A 22251-nucleotide genomic window follows, 5' to 3' on the forward strand; every position below is an offset into this window, starting at 1 on the left:
CTCCTGCATGGCAGGCCGATTCTTTACCGTCTGAGCCATCAGGAAAGCCCATTATTATTATCATCATCCTTATTATTTGCCGCTTCCCTGCCTAACTTACCGTGTGCTAACCTTCAGTCACCGATGGGTAAAGTCTGGTGACTCAGACGAGACGGCAGAAGAATTGGCAGAGACCTCCCTGATGGTTTGTTCCTTTGGAGCCTTTTAGGCACCGGCTGTCTGAGCATCTCGGCGACTCTCTGGAGAAGCTGTGTGCTTTCGGTGAAGATGCGTCCCGGTTACTCCTCATGCGGTGGGGGGCAGGCGGGGGGGCCCTCGACTTCTGCACTCTCTGCGTTACTGATATGTGGGTAACCATGGTGCACAGAAGTTACTCACCCGTGTGTTTTGTCTTCCGTGCAGTGTTCTTTGTAGTTTTTGTTTGTTGTTATAGCTCATAGAGACGCTATAAATAGTTTAGAATGAGGAGCTTGAATCATGAAGCCCGCAGACAGCAGAAATGACCGAATCAAGTGTCATCACATAATTCCTTCTGGGCTGAAGTCAGTGTGGCCAAACTCAGGGATAAATGTAAAGCCCTTTATCTAGATTTGAATATCAGTTTCTAGTCACCTCTCTAAGGTCGCTCTGAGATCTTCATGTTCGGTGCTCTCACTGTGGCATGGGGCAGCAAGTCAGCGGAAGACGATCAGGGTGTCATAGGTGACCACAAGCCTCGTGTCTGCTACAGAGCACCTTAACATCCTCTTGGGCTGTTCATAGCAGTATGTGAGTGTGAGAAGTTGGGGGTCCTACCCATTCTCCCATCTCAGCCTCACATCTGGAGAACATTCTATTAATATGCCGGAGACCCAGGTGGGGAGGGTCTGGGAAGAATCTTTTATGAAATCTGTGAAGGAATTGGGTTATTTCACTGGTAGGAAAGGCAAGAGAAAAAGAAGCGCTGTCTTCAGATATTTGAGACGTCGCGTGTAAAGAGAAGGGTGCCTTTAGTTGTATGAGGAAGAAGGGCGCCCGCCCAGGTAGTCCACTCCGTCAGTGGGCCCTCCGGAGGGAGCTTTGCCAGGCGATCCGTGAGACTCATGATGGTAACGGGATGCCGGTGGCAGTGGGTGCTTCCTGAGAGCAGCGCAGGGCGTCCCGGGAGCCTTGCGGGTGTTCCCAGTGTATCCTTGAAGGGGGAGCAGCCAGATGGATAGGGCGCACTGCTGGCTGGGGGCAGAGCTGGGCCTGGAGAGGGCAGGAGATGCTTCGTCCAGTCAGGCTGGGCCTGGGACCTGACCTCAGAGTCCCAGGTGGCAGGGGGTGAGGGCATCTCTCCCGCCGCACCCCCAGTGATGAGCACGCCCCCTTGCAGTGAACCGTCTGGGCGACCTCAGAGACGACAACGACCCCAACTGCACATACGAAGGCGACAACAACGTCCTGCTGCAGCAGACCAGCAACTACCTGCTTGGCCTGCTGGCTCGCCGGGACCAAGGTGAGGCGGCCGGCGCCCCTGCAGCCCTGCGGGGTGAGGAGGTTCCCAGGGCACCCTGAGCCAGCTCTTCTGTCAGAATGGACTCTGTGTTTGCAGCCAGGAAACACGCAGTCAAACGGGGCTGGACCAGCTTCTGAAGTGATGGGCCGGGGCGGGTGGCGGTCGGGGGGGGATTTGTCCGCCAGACACACCTGGGTGGGGCTCCTCGGCTCTCCCTGGAGTCACCGGCTCTGCCCCTAGGCGGTGCCCGCATCGAGAGCCCCCTGAAGACCGTGGACTTCCTGGACGCCTATCCAGACATCCTTGGCAGGAGGTTTGAGGGCTCCAGCCCCGACGACTTGTTGGACTCCTCAGGTAAGTGCATGCCCTGCCCTGCCTCCAGGTGTGCCGTGCCCGGCAGGAAGCAGCCTGTTGCTTTGCCGCCTCATTCTTCCACTGATGATTCATCCACGAACACCTCCCTGTGTCCGGCGCTGACGCCAACAATGGAGAGAAGGGAGCTTGCTCCCCCCTCCCTGGAGTGCCGGCTCCCACCGGCCCCCCTACCCCCACTTCCCAGTGAGTGGTCAAGGAGAGACGTCACAGAAAGAGCAGGGGTGGTCACAGCCCCGCCCCTCCCTACCACGTGTTAATGACGTCTGAAGGATGCGCCCTCCTCCCAAGGGCCCACGCGTCTTTCTGTCAAATCCTGTGCCAACCATAGCAGCTTCACGCCGCAGCGGAGCCTCGCGAAGCGCTCAGCGCCCCCTTCGTGGGTTTCAGTGAGCGTGTGTCCCTCTGCCGCCCGGAACTCCTGTGGCCAAGCACCTCGGGGCCCCCTGTGTGGTCCCACCCGACCCCCAGGCGCACATGCCCCCACCCAATAGGCGGGCAGAAGCTGACCCTCTGGCCAGTCACCCAGGAGCCGGAAAGGCAGCCCACCTGCCAGAGATGGAGGGTGCTGGGCCCGCTCCTGGACCCGCACCTTCTGTGGGGTTTAGGGTGCGTCCCCCATCCGCCTGCCCCCCTGGGTGGGGACTCACGGTCCCTGCTGGCTGGTGAGGATGTGGGCGGGGACACGCGGGCGCACCCAGCGCAGCGCTCAGCTCCTCACAGGGCTCGGAACGGCCCGCAGTGTGCAGACACCCCACCCTGTTCCAGCCGCAGCTCTCGTCACAGAAGTGGCTGTCGAGACGCCGTTACGTTCCCCCAGCACTGTTAGCAGAGAGCCTTTGGCGTGGCAGGAGGGCACCTGGCTTACAGAGCGTGCGCATCCCCTGTGGTCCTCTGGGTGAAGGAGCCACCCCCACGTGCCCGAAGGGCACATGACCCATCACAGCATCCCCGACTGTGGGCTGTGGGGAGTGTGTGTGTGTGTGGGTGTGGGTGTGTGTGAGTGTGTGGGTGTGAGTGAGTGTGTGTGTGCACGTGTGTGTATGGGTGAGTGTGTGTGTGTGGGGGTGTGGCTGTGTGTGTGAGTGTGCGTGTGTGTATGGGCGAGTGTGGGTGTGGCTGTGAGTGGGTGTGTGAATGTGAGTGTGTGGGGGTGTGTGGGTGTGAGTGTGTATGCGTGTGTGTTGCATGTGTGTGTGTGAGTGTGTGGGTGTGGCTGTGAGTGTGAGTGTGTGTATGTAGGTATGTGTGTGTGTGTGGGGGGTGGGGGTGTGTGTGTGTGTGTGAATGTGTGAGTGTGTGGGGGTGTGTGTGTGAGTGGGTGTGGGTGTGTGTGAGTGTGGGTGTGTATGTGAATGTGTGTGTGGGTGGGTGTGTGAGTGGGGGTGTGTAAATGTGTGTGTGGGGGGTGTGTATGTGTGTGAATTTGTGTGTGAGTGAGAGCGTGTGAGTGTGTGAGTGGTGTGTGAGTGTGTAGGTGTGGCTGTGTGTGTGTGAGTGTGTGTGGGGGTGTGGGGGGGCGTGTTAGTCTGTGAATGTGTGTGAGTGTGTGTGTGTGAAAGTGAGTGTGTGTGTGGGTGTGTGTGAGTGTGTGTATGTGTGTGTGTGTGTGTGAATGTGAATGTGTGGGGGTGTGTGTGCATGTGTGTATGGGTGTGTGAGTGTGTGTGTTGTGGGTATGTGTGTGGGTGTGAGTAGGGTGTGTGAGTGTGTGTGTGTGTGTGTGGGTGTGTGGGGGGGTGTGTGTGTGAGTGGTGTGTGGGGGGGGGGGGGGGCTGTCAAGCTGCACCGCCGCCCAGGTCTCCAGGAGAGGAGCTTCTGCTGCCCAGTCCACGTCTGTGGCTGGAGTGAGGGTGGGACCCAGGCTGGGCCTATTTCCCAGCGGTCTCTCCTCCATTTTCATCGACAGCAGCAGCCAGAGACGTTTCTGCTCGTCACTGCTTCAGTTCCCTCACCACCCTTTGTTACAGCTTTTCTTAAGATGCACCTTCTTCATCTGTCTTTTTAAAGAGCTGGGAGGACGCTGGGACACACTTAAAGGTCTTTCTGATGGTTCCAGAGCCCCCAGATGTTGCTCCAGGAAGCCCAGGAAATGACCTCATCGTTCTAGTAACATCCACCCCACCGGAATTCCACCCCCCACAAAACCATCCCCCTTGGTGCAATCAGAGCGTAAACACATGGTCGGCCAGCTCTTGGACACGTCACGGGGCCTGCTGTGTCCGCCCCCCACCCAGGCCTGCCACGCACCCCCCGCCCCCGCCCCCGCCCCGCTCGCTGGCGCCGTGAACGCAGAAGCTGTTTTGTGCACAGAGGCAGGAAGGATGCCAGGGCAGCGTCATCTGTTTTTCCTGCGAGTGCTCTAATTTTCACTCGTTCCAACCAAGTGAAAACATTTTCTGGAGGGAAGAGCGCAAGCAAAACTCATCTGGCAGAGAAGGCTTGGCGGGAAGGAACCCTGACAACGTTCTCCATGGGGAGAAGGGAGCCCGAAGCTCGCAGCCCTCCATTCATCCGCAGGGTGCTCAATCATTTAAACCCCAGACCTCGGGGCCAGGCCTCGTCTCAGCTGCATCTTTGGTAAAAGTTCCACGAGTGACAAGTGACCCTGGGGCTCTGCAGGACGGGACATTCAGGACCTTTCCAGGGTTGAGCCAGGCCTGTTTGCAAGGTCAGGAGATTTTTTTCTTCCCTTAAGGAATTAGGCTTATTCGGAGCGGGAGGGGCAGGGCGGCTTTCCACCCGGTGCCTCTGATTTATGTGCTGTGGATGCGTGTGCGCCCAGGATGCGTTTAACAAATGGGCCTGAGCCCTGGGGAGCCGCATATCACGTGATCACGTGAAACCCAGTCCTCTCCTCTAGTTGGCTCACTCACAACATTAGATAATTGGAGTGCAGTGGATTGGCTGGGCTCTCCTGGCAGCTAAGACGGTGAAGAATCTGCCTACAATTCAGAAGACCGGGGTCCAATCCCTGGGTTGGGAAGAGCCCCTGGAAAAGGAAATGGCAACCCACTGCAGCATTCTTGCCTGGAGAATCCTCATGGGCAGAGGAGCCTGGTGGGCTACAGTCTGTGGGGTCGGAAAGAGTCAGACACAGCTAAGCCACTAACACTAAGTGGGTTGGCTGCTCTGACCGCTGTGTGGGTCAGAGGGTCACAGGGCAGTGGGGTCGCGTCACACCCTGTGTTCAGAGAAACTGGGGACTCAGGCTCTGGAGTGAGCTGTGTGACCTTGGGGTAGATGCTTACCCTCTCTGATCCTCCGTTTCCCCGTAAGGTATTAGGAGGAGGTGCCCTCTCTGCAAAGACCCTTTGCCCAAGTGAGAGCACGCTCCCAGGTCCAGGGGGTCAGGACATGGACATGACTTTGGGGGCCCCATTCCAGCCACTGTACCTGGCAGAACTGTGGGAGGGGTGCCCCGTGTCAGGGTCCACACCCCCCAACCTGCCTCACGCTAGGCTCCCTGAGACGTGCTGTGGGAGCTGGTCAGGCTGCTTGCAGCCTCTGAGCCTTCGACTCCTCAGGCCTCTGAGATGGAGCGTTTGCTCGTTAATGAAATGCTCAGCTGTGCTGTGAGGTTTGTTAGCAGATACGGCAGCACAAAACGGCTGGAGGTCTGCAGCGGTGGGTACCGTGGGATGTGCTCCCAGGGAACAGGCTGTGCCACCTGGGGGGAAGTCCCAGGGCCCCTGCGTCCAGCCTTTGGGTCCAGGCCCAGTGCCCCCAGGTTGGTCCTGCGGCTCCAGAGCCCAGAGCAGCTGTGGGTCCCGCAGGCCTGGGCCCTCTGCCTGGGTAGCGGATGAGCGCGTGGACCCAGAGCCTCGCAGCCAGCTCAGACCCCACACCTGCCTGGCTCCCTCGCCATGTGCCCGGGCGCCTCCTTGTCCCCTGGTCCTCACTGGAGCAAGCAGGAACAGCCCTGCTGGGCTGGGTGTTCTGAGTCACCCACGTCCTGGGAACCTGTGAGGTGTCATCACACCTCAGGAGGACCCACAGAGGCAGGCACAGCGCTGGGATGGGCCGGGAGGGTGGGGATCTCCCTCCATCCCCTTCCAGCCGGTCCCTGTCCGTCCGCACCCTGTCAGCAGCTTCCTCTCCTCTCCCCTGAAGGGCCGGAGGAGGGGGTGAGGTCTCAGCAGAGCTGATGTGAGGCTCAGGGCCCAGGGCCTGGCCGGCCAGGTGGACAGAGCACCACTCCTCCACCACCTGCCAGAAAGTCACCCTGACGTTGTGCAGGCCTGAGTTTCATCCGGAATGTGTATCCTCATTGTGAATGAGCTGGTTGCCCCCAAAAGACCATAAAGAAGGCTGAGTGTCAAAGAATTGATGCTTTTGAACTGAGATGCTCGAGAAGCCTCTTCAAAGTCCCTTGGACTGCAAGGAGATCCAACCAGTCCATCCTAAAGGAAATCAGACCTGAATATTCATTGGAAGGACTGAGGCTGAAGCTGAAGCTCCAATACTTTGGCCCCCTGATGCGAAGAACTGACTCACTGGAAAAGACCCTGATGCTGGGAAAGACGGAAGGCGGGAGGAGAAGGGGATGACAGAGGATGAGATGGTTGGATGGCATCACCGACTCAATGGACATGAGCTTGAGTAAATTCCGGGAGACAGTGGAGGACGGAGGAGCCACGGGGTCACAAAGAGTCGGACATGACTTTTCGACTGAACAACAGCAACCCCAGAAGGGGCTCCATGACCTCGTGGACTCTGTGGTTGCTGGAACCGTGTAGACCTCGGGCCGGCCTCACAGCAGAGCCAGGAAACGCCCTCCCCCTTTGCCTGTCTCAGCCTGCCCAGCACCGAGGGGTGGGAGTCGGGTGGGCAGCCCTTGTCCCCGGGGCACAGACTCCAGGTCTGTGAGCCGGCCCTGTCTCACTCACTCGGCGTGAGGGTTGAGGCCCTGCACTCACGTGTCTCTCCGTCTCTCACTCTGAAGCCCCGCTGGCGGCATACGAGTGGCTGGTCTGCTACCTGCTCAGGGAGAGCTACCAGAGGCTCAGTCAAGAGAAACGCTCAGGAAAAAGCGACTTCGAAGCCAGAAACAACTGTCAGGTACGTGTCTGTCTCAGAAGTTGCTTCTTCGTGAGTTGCTCCTGATTCCCGCACCGCCGCGTCCTCCCTGGCTGTCTGCTCCCGGGACCAGCGATGCACCCGAGCCACCCAAGCCCCGAGCCCAGCCCTTTCGCTACACTGCGCGGCTCGTGTCCAGACTTGGGCAGCTCAGAGTCCATCTCTGCCTGAAGTATTCATAATTTAGGCTTCCCTGGTGGCTCAGCTGGTAAAGAATCCGCCTGCAAGGCGGGAGACCCAGGTTCAATACCTGGGTCGGGAAGATCCTCCGGAGAAGGGAATGGCTAACCCACTCCAGTATTCTGGCCTGGAGAATCTCCATGGACAGAGGAGTCTGGTGGGCTACAGTGCCTGGGGTCGCAAACAGTCGGGCACGACTGAGCGACTGACACTTATTCGTAACTTGTTAAAATGCAAATATACTCAGAAATCAGAGCGCACCAGAAATTGATACCTGGGTCGGAATGTTTTTCCTGGGACTGGAGGTTTATCGGGGGTGAGGATTTGTGAGAGAGGGGCCCGTGCAGGGAGCAGGGAGCAGGGAGCGGGCCTTCCTGGCCTGCAGTGTCCGGCTGCCGGCCTCTCTTGGGAGCTCTTCGTGATCACGGAGCAGCTTGGGCCGTGTGGGCTAGGACTGTCCTTCAGAGTTTCTGTTCTGTGCCCTCCACCCCACGGCCCCAGTGCGGGCACCTCATAGGACCCATCATGGGCGCTGGCCCAGGTCTGTTAATATGGTGGCCAGATCTCTGATGGCAAGGGCAGGCCGTCCGGGAGAAGTCAAGGGTGGGCGCCAAGTGTGAGGACTCGGGAGGGAAGCAGAGCGTGCCGGGGCTGGAACCAGGCTCTCACCCCTATGGGTGTTGGAGCTGCGTGATTTGGGGGTTCTGTCTGTGCACTGTGGGGGACCCAGCAGCACTCAGGCCTCTGCTCACTAAGACGCCAACAGCACCTCTGAGTTGTGACAACCCCAGACTATCTCCTGATGGTGCCAGGCACCCTGGGGGTGGGGGAGCTAACTGGGCCTGGTCGAGAGATCAAGAACCCCTCAGCCAGTGGGGCCTCCGGTCTGGAGTGGGGAGCTGCGGGGGAGCAGGTCCACTCTCTGTGGCTCCGGGAGTCTCTGTCCTGCCCTGTCTCCCTTCAGACACTTCCTGCGTGCCCGTGGCCCGGTGTGGCTGCCTTCCTGGGTCCCTGTGACCGTCCAGGCCCTCCACGCACTGTGGATCTGTGTGACGGTCCAGGCCCTCCATGCGCTGCCTTCCTGGGTCCCTGTGACGGTCCAGGCCCTCCACACACCACCTTCCTGGGTCCCTGTGACCCTCCAGGCCCTCCACGCATCACCTTTCTGGGTCCCTGTGACCCTCCAGGCCCTCCACGCACTGTGGATCCGTGTGACAGTCCAGGCCCTCCACGCACTGCCTTCCTGGGTCCCTGTGACGGTCCAGGCCCTCCACGCACTGCCTTCCTGGGTCCCTGTGATGGTCCAGGTCCACCATGTGGGCCTGATTCCGGGACTGAGACCGGCAAGATGAGCTCGTGGGATGCGATGCAGGCGCTGGTACATGAGGTTCCGTCTGCTGCTCCTCACGGCAGCGCCCGCAGGCCGGCTCCCTCCTGCTCCCTCTTCACAGACCAAGAAGCTCGGGCCGGGATGGGAGCCACTTGCTCCCATCCCACCGTGCGCACACGCTCGTAAAAGCCAAGTGGATTTGGAAGCTGGCCCCTAGACTCCGAGGGCCAGGCCCTGAGCTGGCCCACGGGGGACTCGGAGCTCAGCAGGACACAGGATGTGTCTTTAGGGTGGCCACGTCAGAGGTGGGGCCGCCTTTCCAGGCCCGCACCAGCCGATGCTGTGGCTGAAACTGACCCATGTCCTGCCTTCACGGAAAGATAGGACGAGCACAGTATGACTGACTCTAGAAAATGCACGTGGTTGAGAAGGAGTGAGCAGAGGAGGGCAGAGTTTGGACTCGGTCCTGGACTGGGACTCTCAGGGAGAATCTCCCCAAGTGGGGAGGAGCCCATAGCTCGCGGGCACGTCAGGGGGTGGGGGTCCATTCAGTGACACCCGCTCGCAGAGAGGTTGAGGGTGCACACGGGGGCCGGCCTACCTGCGCCGAGTGTGTCTCCACCAGTCGCCGATGGCGTGACCTTGTTTCACCCTCGGGGTCCAGGGTGGATTGAGGTGATGCCTTTGGGGGGGCTCTTAGCTTAGTGCCTGGCCCGTGTTGTGGGGGGCACTCCCCACCTGCCTCCATTATCAGCTTTGTCAGCTTCCCTCCCGTGAGTATCCCCTCTCTGCGTCTCTCTCCCTCCAAAGTCAAGGGCACCCACGACACGGTGAGCACGAGAGGGCAACTGCTCTGAAGGCCCGCCGGCCCTGCAGGCAGGACGCGGGGATGCAGGCCGTGTGACCTGGTGGCGTCAGAGGCGCAGTGGGGTCTTCGGATCAGACCAGGCAGACTGGCATGAGGTCGGGGAACATCCTCCCCTGAATTCCCTCCTGAGGATGCCTGGTTCTCAGGCAGACCCTGGGGGAGCCTTGGCCTCGGAAGTGAGGACCCATTGCTTGCTCTGAAAGTCAAGAGGAGGCCGTGAGCTCAGAACCGTGCCCCCTTGGCGACCACGCCCCCTGCCTCCCTGGAGCATATTCTGGACCCTGCCCTGTGGATTCTGGCTGAAGCATGTGTATGCTTAGTCGCTTCAGTCACCTCTGACTCTTTGCGACCCCATAGACTGTAGCCCGCTAGGCTCCTTTGTCCATGGGGTTCTCCAGGCAAGAATACTGGAGTGGGTAGCCATTCCCTTCTCCAGGGCATCTTCCTGACCCAAGGATTGAACCCAGATCTCCTGCATTGCAAGTGGACTCTTTACTGTCTGAGCCACCAAGGAATTCTGGGGCAAATTCATGCAGACATTGAATAGGGGTCTCTTCCCTCCCCCATCCCGGGTCACCTCTTTGCTGGATTATTTAATTTCGAAAGCAACACATGCTCATTATAACAAATGAGGAATGCATGTGTAATTGTTTAATTAAAAAAAAACAAAATCCAGTAAACTGATAAACTAGAGATGGGGAAAGAAAAGCTGACAAGCAAAGCTAATGATGAGCAGCAGATGTGTTGGCTGTTGGTTAAAAGAGAAAAAGCCGGGACCCATGGTGACTTCCTGCTTCCACAAACCGAGCCAGCATCGGGACTCACACGCGAGTGCAACCCGGCTGGCCCCCGGTGAAGCGCTTCCCTCAGTTCCTGACGTGGTGGGAGTGAGGGAGAGGGGCTGTTTCCTTGAGAAACTTGGGGGCAGGGGCGGGGCCAGGCCCCGGGAGGGGCTGACGTGGCTTCCAGGTGAGTCCAGGGAGCATGTGGGAAACCTTCTCTGTGGTTCCCAGTGCAAGAGAACCGACCTCGTGCCCTCGGGGAGCCCACCTCCCAGGGGACGCCCCAGTCCCTAGTGCCAGAATGACCCGGGCGAGCCCGTGGCGGCTGTGTGTCAGCTGTGGGGTCACCGAGGCCGCAGACAGCGCCGAGCGGAGCGCGGTCGCTGGGCCCGAGGTCGAGCAGCTGCTGCAGGCGGGCTTGCGTTCCTGCCAGCCTTTCCCCAGAGGCGCTGCCCAGCCCCGGCTGGCTGTGCCCGCTCCCCGGGTGCTGCCGGCACGCAGACCCGGTGGGCCGTCCCGAACGCGTGCGCCCCGCCCTGTTGCAGGTGTACCACTGCCGGCCCTTGGCCCTGGCTTTCCTGGAGCTCACGGTTGTGCGCAGGTTCCACGAGCACGCGCACCAGCCCCGCGTGCCGCCCCCGCTGCGGGCCGTGCTCCGGCGGCTCAGCGCCCTCTACGCAGTGTGGTCCCTGGGCCAGCACACCGCGCTGCTCTACCGAGGTGAGACCCCGGCCCGGAGCCGCGTGGGGCGCTCCTTCCGCGCGGCTGACTGAGCGCTCCTCTCGGGGAGCAGATGAGCCCAGAGGCCATGGCGGGGGTGGGGGTGGGGGACCGCCAGGGGGCACAGCAGCACCAGGGTGGTGCCCATAGGCCTGAGCCGTGGCGGGCAACCCGGAGGGCTTCCTGGAGGAGGTGATGAAAGGGCTGATCCTGGAAGATGGGCGGAAACGGGATAAACCTGAGTTTTTTTCAAACTTTGTTTTCACTGTCTTTCTAAGGAACATTTTTTAGATGTTTTCCCGAAGCATCTCCATGACGTGTTAATACTAGAGCTGTCCTGTGTACCTCCTCATGCCCCAGGCTTGTATCTGTGCTGTCTCAGGAGTACGATTTTCCCTCCCCTTGCAGAGCACCCACATTTTCCTCCTTGGGGCCAGTGTTGCCCGCCCCCCCCCCCCCTTTTTTTTTAAGTCACTCAGTCGTGTCCAACTCTTTGCGACCCCATGCACTTTACAGTCCATGGAATTCTCCAGGCCAGAATACTGGAGTGGGTAGGCGTTTCCTTCTCCAGGGGATCTTCCCAACCCAGGGATAGAACCCAGGTCTCCCGCATTGCAGGCGGATTCTTTACCAACTGAGGTGTACAAGGGCTCCCTGGTGGGAGCGGTGGGGTGCGGGGGCAGGAGCCCACCCTCTCTGAGTGAGCGGGCGCTGTTCTCTGTGGCAAAGATCAGACAGCAGCCAGCTCTGCAGCAGACTTGGGGCTCTCTCCTTGGGCCTGCGCGCGTGGGTGTGGGAGGCGAGGCCAAGGGGGCGGTTCTTGGGCCAGTTGCCTGGTGACTGCAGACACCCCCGCGTGCCCCCAGACGCCGCTCTGAGCCTGCAGCCCCCTCCACTCTGCGCAGTGCTCTGCTTGGGGTCTCGTCCACTCCTGTGGAGCCCAGCTTGCCGGCCCTGCCTCCTCCTCCCCACCGGCCCCCTGTGGCCGCCCTTCCTGACCTTCAGCATCCCCAGCTCCCAGCTGTGACCCCCTCCCCCCACAAGCAGCACCTGCTCAGTGAACCGGCAGGGAGGAGGACAGGGACCCCAGGCCTGGCCTCACCTTTCTTTAAAGGTGGTCGCAGCGGGACCCGGGCAGCGGGAGCGAGACGTTTTCACACAGAATGGGCTGTTTCATGATGTGTGCACTATTTGTGGGTAACTTGGGGGTTTAAAGGGCTTCCCCAGTGACTCAGATGGTAAAGAATCTGCCTGCAGTGCAGGAGACCCGGGTTTGATCCCTGGGTCAGGAAGATCCCCTGCAGATGGGAATGGTAGCCCACTCCAGTATTCTTGGCTGGAGGACTCCGTGGACAGAGGAGCCTGGCGGGCTACAATCCATGGGGTCCCAAAGAGTCGGGCCCGACTGAGCGACTGATCCTTGGGGGTAAGGATCCCAGACCCCGGAGTCACCGCGCTGTGCTTCCAGGTGGATACTGCTCCGGTGAGCGTGCGGGCAAAGCGATAGAGAGCGCAGTCCTGGCCCTGTGTGCACAGGTGAGTTGTGACCCCTTGTGTCCGTATGTGACTTACATGTGATGATACGTATGTTACTGTCCCGGTGACCTTGGCCTCCCACTCATTGGTGTGTGTGCCACCTTTCAGTTCAGTCACTCAGTCGTGTCCGACTCTTTGTGACCCCATGGACGGCAGCACGCCAGGCCTCCCGGTCAGTCACCAACTCCCGGAGTCTACCCAAGCTCATGTCCATTGAGTGCCACCATTAGCACACCCCGGAAAACTAGAGAGAATGTGCTTATGGCAGAAAGGTCAGGAAGCACCACTCTCAGGGACTCGTACACATCCAGCTCATTCTAACACTTTCTAAAGTGACATCGACCATTGCTTCAGGCCTTTCACGTTAGCCTCCAATTCAAAATCATCTCGTGGCACTTTCGTTGGTTTTTTACTGCGTTCTTCTGCCTTCGTCACCCAGAGGAGGCAGGTGGCCCCACGTCGTGTCCTGCTGCGCTCTGTCCACTGGAGCTTCGTGCAGGGAGGGACAGGTTCCAGGGCTGTGCTCGCCCGTGCGGTTGCCACCGGCCACCTGGGGCTGCCGGTGGTGGAACCGCAGCAGGTGTGAGCGAGGGTTTGGGGTTTTCTTTAGTTTTAATTCAACCGTCAGCGTGTGTCCTGGCTGCTGGATTAAGCAGTGCATTTGGAGGCGCTTCTCTGCTCTGGATGATCAGACATGAAGCAAAGCCCCCCAGCACTCTGTCCGTGGTATGTCTGTGGTGTACACGGCAGATATATGTACACAAGTGTCTCCATTGACGGGTGAGGGGCCGCTGGGCTCCTCTCTGCTTCCGAGCTGAGGCAGCTCCGGGTGATGTGCTTGTTGGCATCAAGCCTCTCTCTCCCCACGTGGGTTCAGGGTAAGGGTGTCTCTGGGGTCATTCCGTCTGCTCGGGCCACGTCGACTTAAACAGGAGCGGGGTTTTCCCTCTTGTGTTTTGTGGGGGTGAGTTGCCTTTATAAAAAATAACAGCAGTCGTTTCCCTTGCTCTGCAACGTGACACTTAGACCTTGGAGCTGGCGGCTGGGGTAGGGTGGAGGGGCAGTACCTGGGCGCAAGCTGCCTGGCAGATCTGAGTCCTGGTCCTGACTCGGGGGGGTGGGGGCCAGCAGTGGGGGGCTGCCGGCTCCTTCCCTGCTCCAGCCCGGGCCTGGAGCAACATCATCTGTCAGGGTGTCCTCGCTGTCTCACGCCTACTTCTGCTGAGACAATGACCCCACAGCCTGCAAAGATGGGCTCTTTCCCGTGGGCCCCCTGCATGAAATGCTGGCCAACCCCCGGTCTAGGGCAGGACCTTGCTCTGCTATTGTTTCTCCTTGAAGCGGGGCAGGCTTATACACGCAACCCCCTGGGACCACAGTGCCAAGGGCGTGTGGGACTGTGGAGCAGCGCCTGAACCACAAAGCCGGGCTCCTCTCCTCTCGTGACTCTTTGCCCAACAATGGCTTTAATCGGCCTTGTTTCAGTCGCCCTGGCTCCTGTGTTCAGTTCAGCCCCAGGGCCTGGATAGCTCAGTCAGTGAAGCACCAGACTTTTAACCTGAGGGTCCGGGGTTCAAGTCCCCGTTCAGGCCTGCTGTCCTCTGTTTTATCTTTGGGCTTCCCGGTAGCTCAGATGGTAAAGAATCTGCCTGCGATGCAGGAGACCCCAGTTCGATCCCTGGGTCGGGAAGATCCCTTGGAGAAAGAAATGGCTACGCACTGTAGAATTCTTGTCTGGAGAATTCCACGGGCCAGGGGAGCCTGGCGAGCTGTTAGTCCTTGGGGTCACAAAGCGTTGGACACAGCTGGGTGACTAAGCACACATACCGCATATGGCATTTCACAATTATTTTAAGTAAAAAATGTATTTTTGCATTTCAAGAAAATTCTTAGGAGTCTACTCATATGAATTCCACTTGTCATATTGTAGAATAATTTGTGTAACGGGACGGGAGAGTAATAAAACTACCGTGAACCAAAGCACATTGGGATGATGGCTTTTCCAGGGACTTATAAATGCTTTTACTCTTACTTTTTTTTTTTTTCTGGACATATTTTCCTCTGTTGGAACAGTAATTGCCCCGATCAGTCAGGGTTCAGAGACAAACCTCTGAAGACAGTTGCCAGTTAGTGAGCCACAGAATCATCAGTTTTACGAGCAGTCCCTACCATGTTGGAAAAAAAAGAAAATGTTGGAAGTCTTGAGTGGATAGCAACATGGTGAAAATATTCAGATGCACACTTGGGAAACCTGTAACCCAGGCCAATGAAAAGATGATGCCTGAGGAATGGAGCCTTGCGCCTGCTGGGGTTACCATTGCTCGTGGGTTGCAGGCTCTGTTACTTGGTGGTTGCCGTGGAGATGCCGGGCGTTGCCAAGTGTACGGACTTTGTTTTCTAACAGCTGAAAGATGATGCTGTTGCCCTGGTGGACGTCATCGCCCCTCTGGACTTCATCCTGGACTCACCGATTGGCAGAGCCGACGGCGAGGTATGAAGAGTGGCCTTCCTCCTGTGGGCGGCAGGAGGCGCTCCGGGCCCCAGGGCAGTCATGGCAGAGCTGAGATGGCGACAGGGCTCGGGGCGGGGCTGGGGGGTGGTGGTCTCCAGCGTCACGTGGCCAGCGGGGAGGGAGTGACTGGGAGAAGTTGGAGTGGTCGTGGACGGGTCAGCCGCCCCCCAGCCTGCCCTTCCCTGAGAGACAGGGTGGCCCTGCCACTCTCTTAGGAGGCCGCAACGCCAAGGTCAGCGTGGGCCTGCGCGAAGCTGTGGTCTCTGCACACTCTCCTGAGGGCCCGCCCCACTCCTGGGTCTTCTGACCATCTCTCGGCCGTCCTGACCCCCTCACCCCTCTACCTGGGCTTCCGGGGCAGCCCCCAGGTGGCTGCCCGAGCTCCTCTCTTGCCCCCACCCCTCCCCATGCTCCAGAATGATTGCTTCTCAAGCTGCCCCAAAGTCCCCCACACCAAAGCGGTACCAGATCCCTCCCCGCTCCCGCCCGCCCCTGTGGCTGACCTCTGCCTGGTTCTCCGGGGTCATCGCACACCTCCTCCCGCCCTCCAGACTCCAGCCTCACTGTCCTTCTGCTTCGCTATTGTACTGGGCTCACTCCCACCCCAGGGCCCTTACACCAGTGTTCCCCGCTACTTGGGAGCACTTCTGTTTGTTCTAAGTGGAGTGCTGTTCTTCTAGGAGGTCTCCTCTGGCTTCTGGGTAAAGCGTCCCCCCTCGTCCCCTGGCAGGTGGGTCCCCCGCTTTGTCCTGCGGTGTGAGCCTCGCCACGCTCCTTCCTGAGCACACAGGCAGCCTGGTGTGACCTCCACCACGTGGAGAGGCCTGTGCGGGACGACGCCCGCGGGCCTGCTCAGCACTCCCAGCTCCCCACCGCCCGTGGCTGGTTGTCCCTGTGTTTCCATGGAGACTGTTTCCATGGAGACGTGGCATGTCAGTGTTAAAGTCACGTGGTGAGGGCCCATGGCTATCATGCTGTTTCTCCTGAGGCTTATCTTGCTGACCCAGGAGACTGAACGTCGGGGGACAGGTGCCTTCTCTGTGTCCCCAGGGGACATTCCAAGGAGACAGGAGCCTTCTGTCCTCGGGGGACACTGCTGTCGGTCCAGGGGGCAGGTGCCTGGACCTCTGCCCAGCCCAAGCCACCCCCAGGGTTGGGATGGAAGTGCAGGTGCTGGGGTGGGCAGATCAGAAGAGCCCCCCGTCAAGTCAGGAAGGCGGGGACCACACGTCTGAGGAGGGCCGGCTGTCCTCTGGCTGTTGAGCTGGGCCGGGCATCCTCCCTTGAGGCGGCTGCTTTGCCAGGGAGAGACCCAGCCTCCAGGGGGACCAGGCGGGTGTCCTGAGTTGGCCCAGCTGGGAGGTGGCAAAGATGGACTGTTCGGAGGGAAGGCAGGAAAGTGTGAACCTTGGTCCCTGGTGTGGCTGCGGCCCAGTGGGAGTATGAGGAGGATGTGCTGACTGGCCCACGGGCGGAGAGCTGGCCTCTGGGACATGGGCTCCCGGCAGTGCTAGCCCCGTACGGGCGGCTGGGCGCCTCTGCAGGTGGCAGCCCTGATTCACGGGCAGGCAGGCGGGCGACTGCGGAGTAGGGGAGGCCATGCCATCCTGCCCTGGCCTGAGGTGGGGCCCTGGACTCCACACTGAGACCAGAGCAGCCCCGGGCCTCGCCCGGCAGGATTTACGCGGTGCATGTCTCTCCCAGTGTTACGGGCTGAGGTCTGCACCGGGTGCTATGAGGTGGGAAATCCGCTTTAGATGGACAGACATAGCTGTCGGAGGCCGAGGCCATCTTTAAGGGAAGTGCCACGTCCAGGTCGTGCGGTGTCACCTCGGATTTATGACCCGCGGGGAGAGAGCCTCGTCTGCGTCTCCCTGGGAGCCAGGAATAGCAGTACGTGGGCGGAATCGCTGAGCACCTTTAGCAGGTGCAGAGAGAGGGCAGCTTCTTGAAAGTAACATCTGTCAACGTCAGCCAAATGTAAAACTGGCCCCTTTCCTGCCTCCACGGACCTCGGCCTGGACGCTGGCCGTGCTGGGAGCAGGGACGGGTCAGGCAACCGCCTGCACGCTCACGACCTTCCTCTAGGATGACTAATGAGAGCAGTCCAGCCTGGGGGCCCGAAGGCGGCGGCTGGCCGGCCTAGGGGGCTCAGTCTGGCGGGGTGGGCAGAGAGGGGACCGGGCCTGCCCAGGCCTGGGGGCCCAGAGGACCAGCCGCAGGCTGCTGCTTGGCTGTGCCACCACGCGCCAGCTGCCTGGCTGCAGAAGGGCAGATTTCAGAGCAAATGATCAGTGTCAACTTGCAGGATCCACCTTCCATGAGAATTTCCAAAGAGAAGGCCAAGCAGGATGTTTTCAACATAAGTGTACATTCTGTGAAATCGCTCAGTCGTGTCTGACTCTTTGCGACCCCATGGACAGTAGCCTGCACCAGGCTCCTCCGTCCATGGGATTTTCTAGGCAAGAGCACTGGAGTGGGTTGCCGTTTCCTTCTCCAGGGAATCTTCCCGACCCAGGGATCGAACCCAGGTCTCCTGCATGGATAGACAGATGCTTTACCGTCTGAGCCACCAGGGCAGTGTACATTAGGGACCTTGATAGTTGTATTTTCCCAATTTTCCTCTGCTGACAAAGAAAGGGCTTATGCAAATTGAATTTAAATCGTCTTCAAATGCTTCCAGGAAGTGACGGCGCTTCCTATGTTTTGCACAGTTGCATTGACACACTCAGAGTCTTTCTTATTCCATCTGTGTGTATCATATATTTTTTAACAGCTCTATAAGAACCTCTGGACTGCCGTCCTTCAGGGAAACAAGGTTCTGGAGAGGGCATCATGGTGGTCGGAATTCGCGGTCAACAAGCCCGTCATAGGAAGTTTGAAATCAAAGCTGTAGTCGCACCAGCTAAATCTGGCGAAGCCGTGAGGACCTGGACCTCAGGTCCACTTCTGGAAGCCCCAGACCCGCAGTTCTACCTGGCAGCTTGTCCTGTTGAGTCCAGGGCTGGACCGGCTTATCCTGGCCTGGCCCCCGCCCACTGCCCCGAGTCCTAGCAGGACGGTAACCTCCAAAGGGTAGGACTGATCTGGGTCATCCTGATTTGCTGGGTGAAAACAAAGTTTATACATAGGATCATGTCTTCCTGAGAGACTGAACACTTTTGGATGATTAGAGCTTTAGCATAATTCTGTTTTTATATGCTGATTTTGAAGCTGACTGCTTGTAATCTGGGATTTTTCTGGCCAGGTGATCTTTTGCCTTCATCTGAGATTTCTTCCAAGGCTTTGCTTTACTAAGCCCTGAACGATGCCAATCCGACTCTTTGTTCACCCTGGTTTGACTTTCTCACGTCATTAAATTATATCATAACTTTACTAATTTGCACCGTGGACCACCCGAATGGCATAGCTGAAGATTTTGAAGGAAAATAAAATCAGTTTTCTTACTTTCTTGTGTGGAACTAGAAGTTTCCATTAAAGAAATGTTTCCAAAGGGGGAGGGGGGAATGCATAATAATTTGAGGGTCTGGTCATCCTTACGTCCTGACCTCCCTGTTGTATGCACATTACGTCGTCACTTTGTTACTTGAACGAGTTTGTTTCTATAGGAAGTGGAGCTCCCAGGCTGCCTGGCCCTGTGCGGGGTTTGTCCCACGCTTCTGCACACTGTCCACCCTCAGGCCCGAGCGCCCTGCGGACAGCGGGGACTGATGGAGAAGGCTGATGGCCACCTCCACCCATGATTCCTTCGTCCCAGGTCAGGACGACGGCCGGTGGGTGGACCCTGTCTCTGTCTCCCACTCCCCCCAGCTTCCGATCTCCAGGAGGTTCAGGACCTCTGTCATCAGCAGCCCCCTGCACTCCCCACCCTGCTGAGGTGCCCACGGAACGCGCTGGTACTGAACAAAGGTGGCTCTTATTTTCCACAAGAGCCCAGAAAATCTCTGAGCACGTGAAGGGCCTGAGAAAGAATTATTTTTTTAGGACCTTCCCCGGTGGTCCAGTGGTTAAGACTTCACCTTCCAATGCTGGGCAAGGGGTGCAAGTTCAACCCCTGGTCAGGGAGATAAGATCCCACATGCCTCGTAGCCAAAAAAACCAAAACATAAAACGGAAGTCACATTGTATTGAGGTTGGTGCAAGAGTACCTGTGGTTTTGCATTGTTGACCTCAGCTGTTTGATACTGGAATACATTCTTAAATAAATGTGGTTAGATTATGCTGTTGTTCAGACTCTAAATCATGTCTGACTCATTGGAGCTGATCCTCTTACAACTACACCGGACGTTGTCAGATAACTCAGTGTCAATGAGTTAATGTCAATGTCAACTCAATGCTATTCTATGGTCATTCGGCACTTGAAGCAAATCGGAAAGGTGAAAAAGCTCAGTAAGTGGGTGCCTGGTGATCTGACCCAAATCAAGAAAACAGTTTTTGAGGTGTTGTCTTCTCTTATTCTATGCAACAACCATGAACCCTTCGTTTCTCTACTGGATTGTGATATGTGATGAAAAGTGGATTTTATACAACCAGCGACAACCAGCTTCAGTGGCTGAACTGAGAAGAAACTCCAAAGCACTTCCCTAAAACAAGCTCGCACCAAACAAAGGTCATGGTCACTGTTTGGTGGTCTGCTGCCAGTCTGATCCACTACAGCTTTCTGAATCCTGGTGAAAACGTTACATCTGAGAAGTATGCTCAGCAAATTGAAGAGATGCACCAAAAACTGCAGTGCCTGCAGCCAGTGTTGGTCAACAGAAAGGGCCCGATTCTTCCCCACAACAACGCCTGACCGCACATCGCACAACCAGGGCTTCAAAAGCTGAACAAATTGGGCTACGAAGTCTTGCCTCATCTGCCGTATTCACCTGACCTCTCACCAGCCCACTACCACTTCTTCAAGCACCTTGACAACTTTTTGCAGGGAAAACTCTTCCACAACCAGCCGGAGGCAGAAAATGCTTTCCAAGAGTTCGTCAAATCCTGAAGCACAGACTTTTATGCTACAGGAATAAAAAAAAGTTACTTCTCATTGGCAAAAATATGTTGATTATAATGGTTCGTATTAATGATTAAGATGTGTTTGAACCTAGTTGTGATGATTTAAAATTCATGGTTCAAAACTGCAGCTTTTTCACCAACCTACATAACAAATGTAATAAAGACTTTAAAAATAGTCCACATCAAAAAAAAATCATCTTAAAAAAAAAAAGAATTGGCTTTTAAAGACTGAATTACATGGGTAGAATTATGTGTGTGGTTCCTTAACTTCCCAGGCCTCAGTCTTCATGCCCAGAAAAGGGGTGCACACACCCCCCCACCAGGAGCATCCGAGTGGCTGGCAGGGTTAAGATTAAGGCTTAAGGTTAAGGAGCACTTAACACTTGCTGGGCCTTTTTGTTCGTTGTTCACAAGGCCGTTGTGTGAGAAGAGTTGTACTGTGCCCATTTTATAGACAGGAAAACTGACCCTGAGAGGCTGAACCACTGCCGCGGACCAGAAGGCCAGGGAGCGGCAGAGCTGGGCCAGGCCTTCAGCCCGGACCCAGAAGATCTTGGGTTCCATCACGTGGTGGACCTTGTGGGTTTCCTGCCCCGTCCCTCCTCCTGACTGAACCCTAGCTCTGGCCAGGCTTCTGCTGCGGGACTGGGCCCATCTTGGCTGAAGCGCCTCGGCCCCCGCACCCTTTCAGGGGAGGGGCCGTCCTGTGGCCTTACGAAGAAGCTGAGGTAGAGGATGGAGACTGACCAGGAGCGGTGCCCCCAGCCTGTGCGTGCCTAGGACCGGCTCTGACCTCAGCCTCCAGCCCTCTGGCCTGGGTGGAGGGTCTTGCCCCGGGAACAGTGGGGCCATAGGAGGAGCTTCGCGGGGCTCCAGGCCAGCCCTTCTCTGCAAACCCTGAGCTGCACAGAAGCTGGGCCCGCCGGGGGGGTCCTGGGCACGTGGTCTTCGTGTGTGAGGGCCCCTCAACAGCTGGCCGTCAAGGGCCCAGGGGCCCTGTGGACGATTCGCTTCGTCCCTGTGCTGCCCGCTGCTGGCTGCCCCCCTGGTGTGCCCTCTGCAGGATGGCGGCTGGGCCCTGCTCTGAGCCCGGCTCCCTCCATCCTCCCTTGGCTCGGCCCCAGTCCCCTGACCAGCCGGCGGCCTGTGTGTGGCCCCGGGGGTGCTGCTGGCAGCAGACTCGCTTCCCACCTGGTGTCTGAGCCGGGCTGGCCTGTCCCTCGTCCTGCTGAACTGTCCCTCATCTGCCAGAAGGTACTACGTGACACACGGCTGCTCACGAATGAGTAGCCCTGGGCCCTGGACAGCACTGACTGCTTTGTAGTCAGTCTTCCCACTGGCCTGGGAGCTCTTTGAGGTCAGGGACTAGGTCTGAAGCATCTGTTTCCAGCTCCCGGCTCAAGGCCACACACAGGGGAAGTGCTTGGCAAGCCCTGGAGGGAGGTATGGATGGGTGGATGGGTAGGGAGGTGGGTGGGGGGATGGATGGGTAGGTGAGTGAGTGGGTGGGTGGGGGGATGAATGGATGGGGGGATGGGTGGGTGTGGGGGGATGGATGGGTAGATGGATGAATGAATGAGTGAATGACTTGCATGAAAAAACAAATGAGTGAACGAAAGAATGAATAAAAGGCTGATTTGGGTGGCTCTGGATGCTGCTGAGGGAAGGAGGGCCTACGGGCCACTACCCAGTGATGGGGCACACAGCTGTGGTCCCTGTCGCTCCATCAAGTGGGGCTGCTCCCCCCTCCTGGATGAGATGTGGGCCATCCATCCTGTCTCCACCCCAGGCTTGTGCTGTTGCTCTGAGCCCACGCTGACCCCCACCCACCTTTCCAGCTCCACTACTGGCTGCCTGCCGCTCCTGGTCAGCCCCATTCCACGGCAGGAGCCAGGGGTTTCTGCCCTGGGTGGGGGTGCCTCCCGCCTGGATCCCTGTGACCAGGGATGGTCTCCTAGCTCAGCTCCTCACAGGGCCCTGTCCATGAGGTGCTCCATGGAGGGAGAGGTGAGTGGAGGAGTGGACACGTCCCTCACACTGAGGACCAAAGCATCCTGTCTACAGCAGGCAGGGCGTGCGAACCGCCGTGAGAGCAATGCTGGAGTACAGTATGGCGTGACGGAGCCCACTCTCCAGTGAAAAATCCATTTTTCATCTCGCAATATCCTTGCGGTGGAAATTCTTTAAAAATCATCACAAGGAAAAGAAACGCCAAAACCGCTGTTCCCCTCCGGCCCTATTAAATGAACAGATGCTGTTTCCAGAGCTACTCCTTGCTTGTCAGCCTCAGTAACTGAGGATTTTTTTCGGGGTGTGCACTTCTACTCCCATGTAGAAAATCATGCCTCTCACGACAGAACACTGGGTACGGGCTTCGTGAACATGAGCTCT

At 58.0% G+C, this 22251-nt stretch overlaps 1 protein-coding gene across 5 annotated transcripts in view; it reads left to right on the forward strand.

Annotated features, from left to right (window-relative positions):
* Nucleotides 1-20034, forward strand: part of ACOX3 (acyl-CoA oxidase 3, pristanoyl) — a 50677-nt gene extending 30643 nt beyond the window's left edge. For 2 of the 5 annotated variants that reach the window (XM_061145421.1, XM_061145419.1), the window contains 7 exons: nucleotides 1358-1480; nucleotides 1721-1834; nucleotides 6798-6913; nucleotides 10637-10811; nucleotides 12280-12347; nucleotides 14752-14838; nucleotides 18468-20034. In XM_061145421.1, coding sequence (XP_061001404.1) covers nucleotides 1358-1480; nucleotides 1721-1834; nucleotides 6798-6913; nucleotides 10637-10811; nucleotides 12280-12347; nucleotides 14752-14838; nucleotides 18468-18602 — 818 coding nt within the window. In that variant the 3' untranslated portion in view covers nucleotides 18603-20034. Of the gene's footprint in view, nucleotides 1-1357; nucleotides 1481-1720; nucleotides 1835-6797; nucleotides 6914-10636; nucleotides 10812-12279; nucleotides 12348-14751; nucleotides 14839-17635; nucleotides 18306-18467 lie in introns of those variants that run through there. The other 3 variants (XM_061145420.1, XM_061145422.1, XM_061145423.1) reach the window with 3 other exon arrangements.
* Nucleotides 20035-22251: the final 2217 nt, after the last annotated feature.

Source organism: Dama dama, chromosome 6 (genome assembly GCF_033118175.1).
Source record: "Dama dama isolate Ldn47 chromosome 6, ASM3311817v1, whole genome shotgun sequence".
NCBI lineage: Eukaryota > Metazoa > Chordata > Mammalia > Artiodactyla > Cervidae > Dama > Dama dama.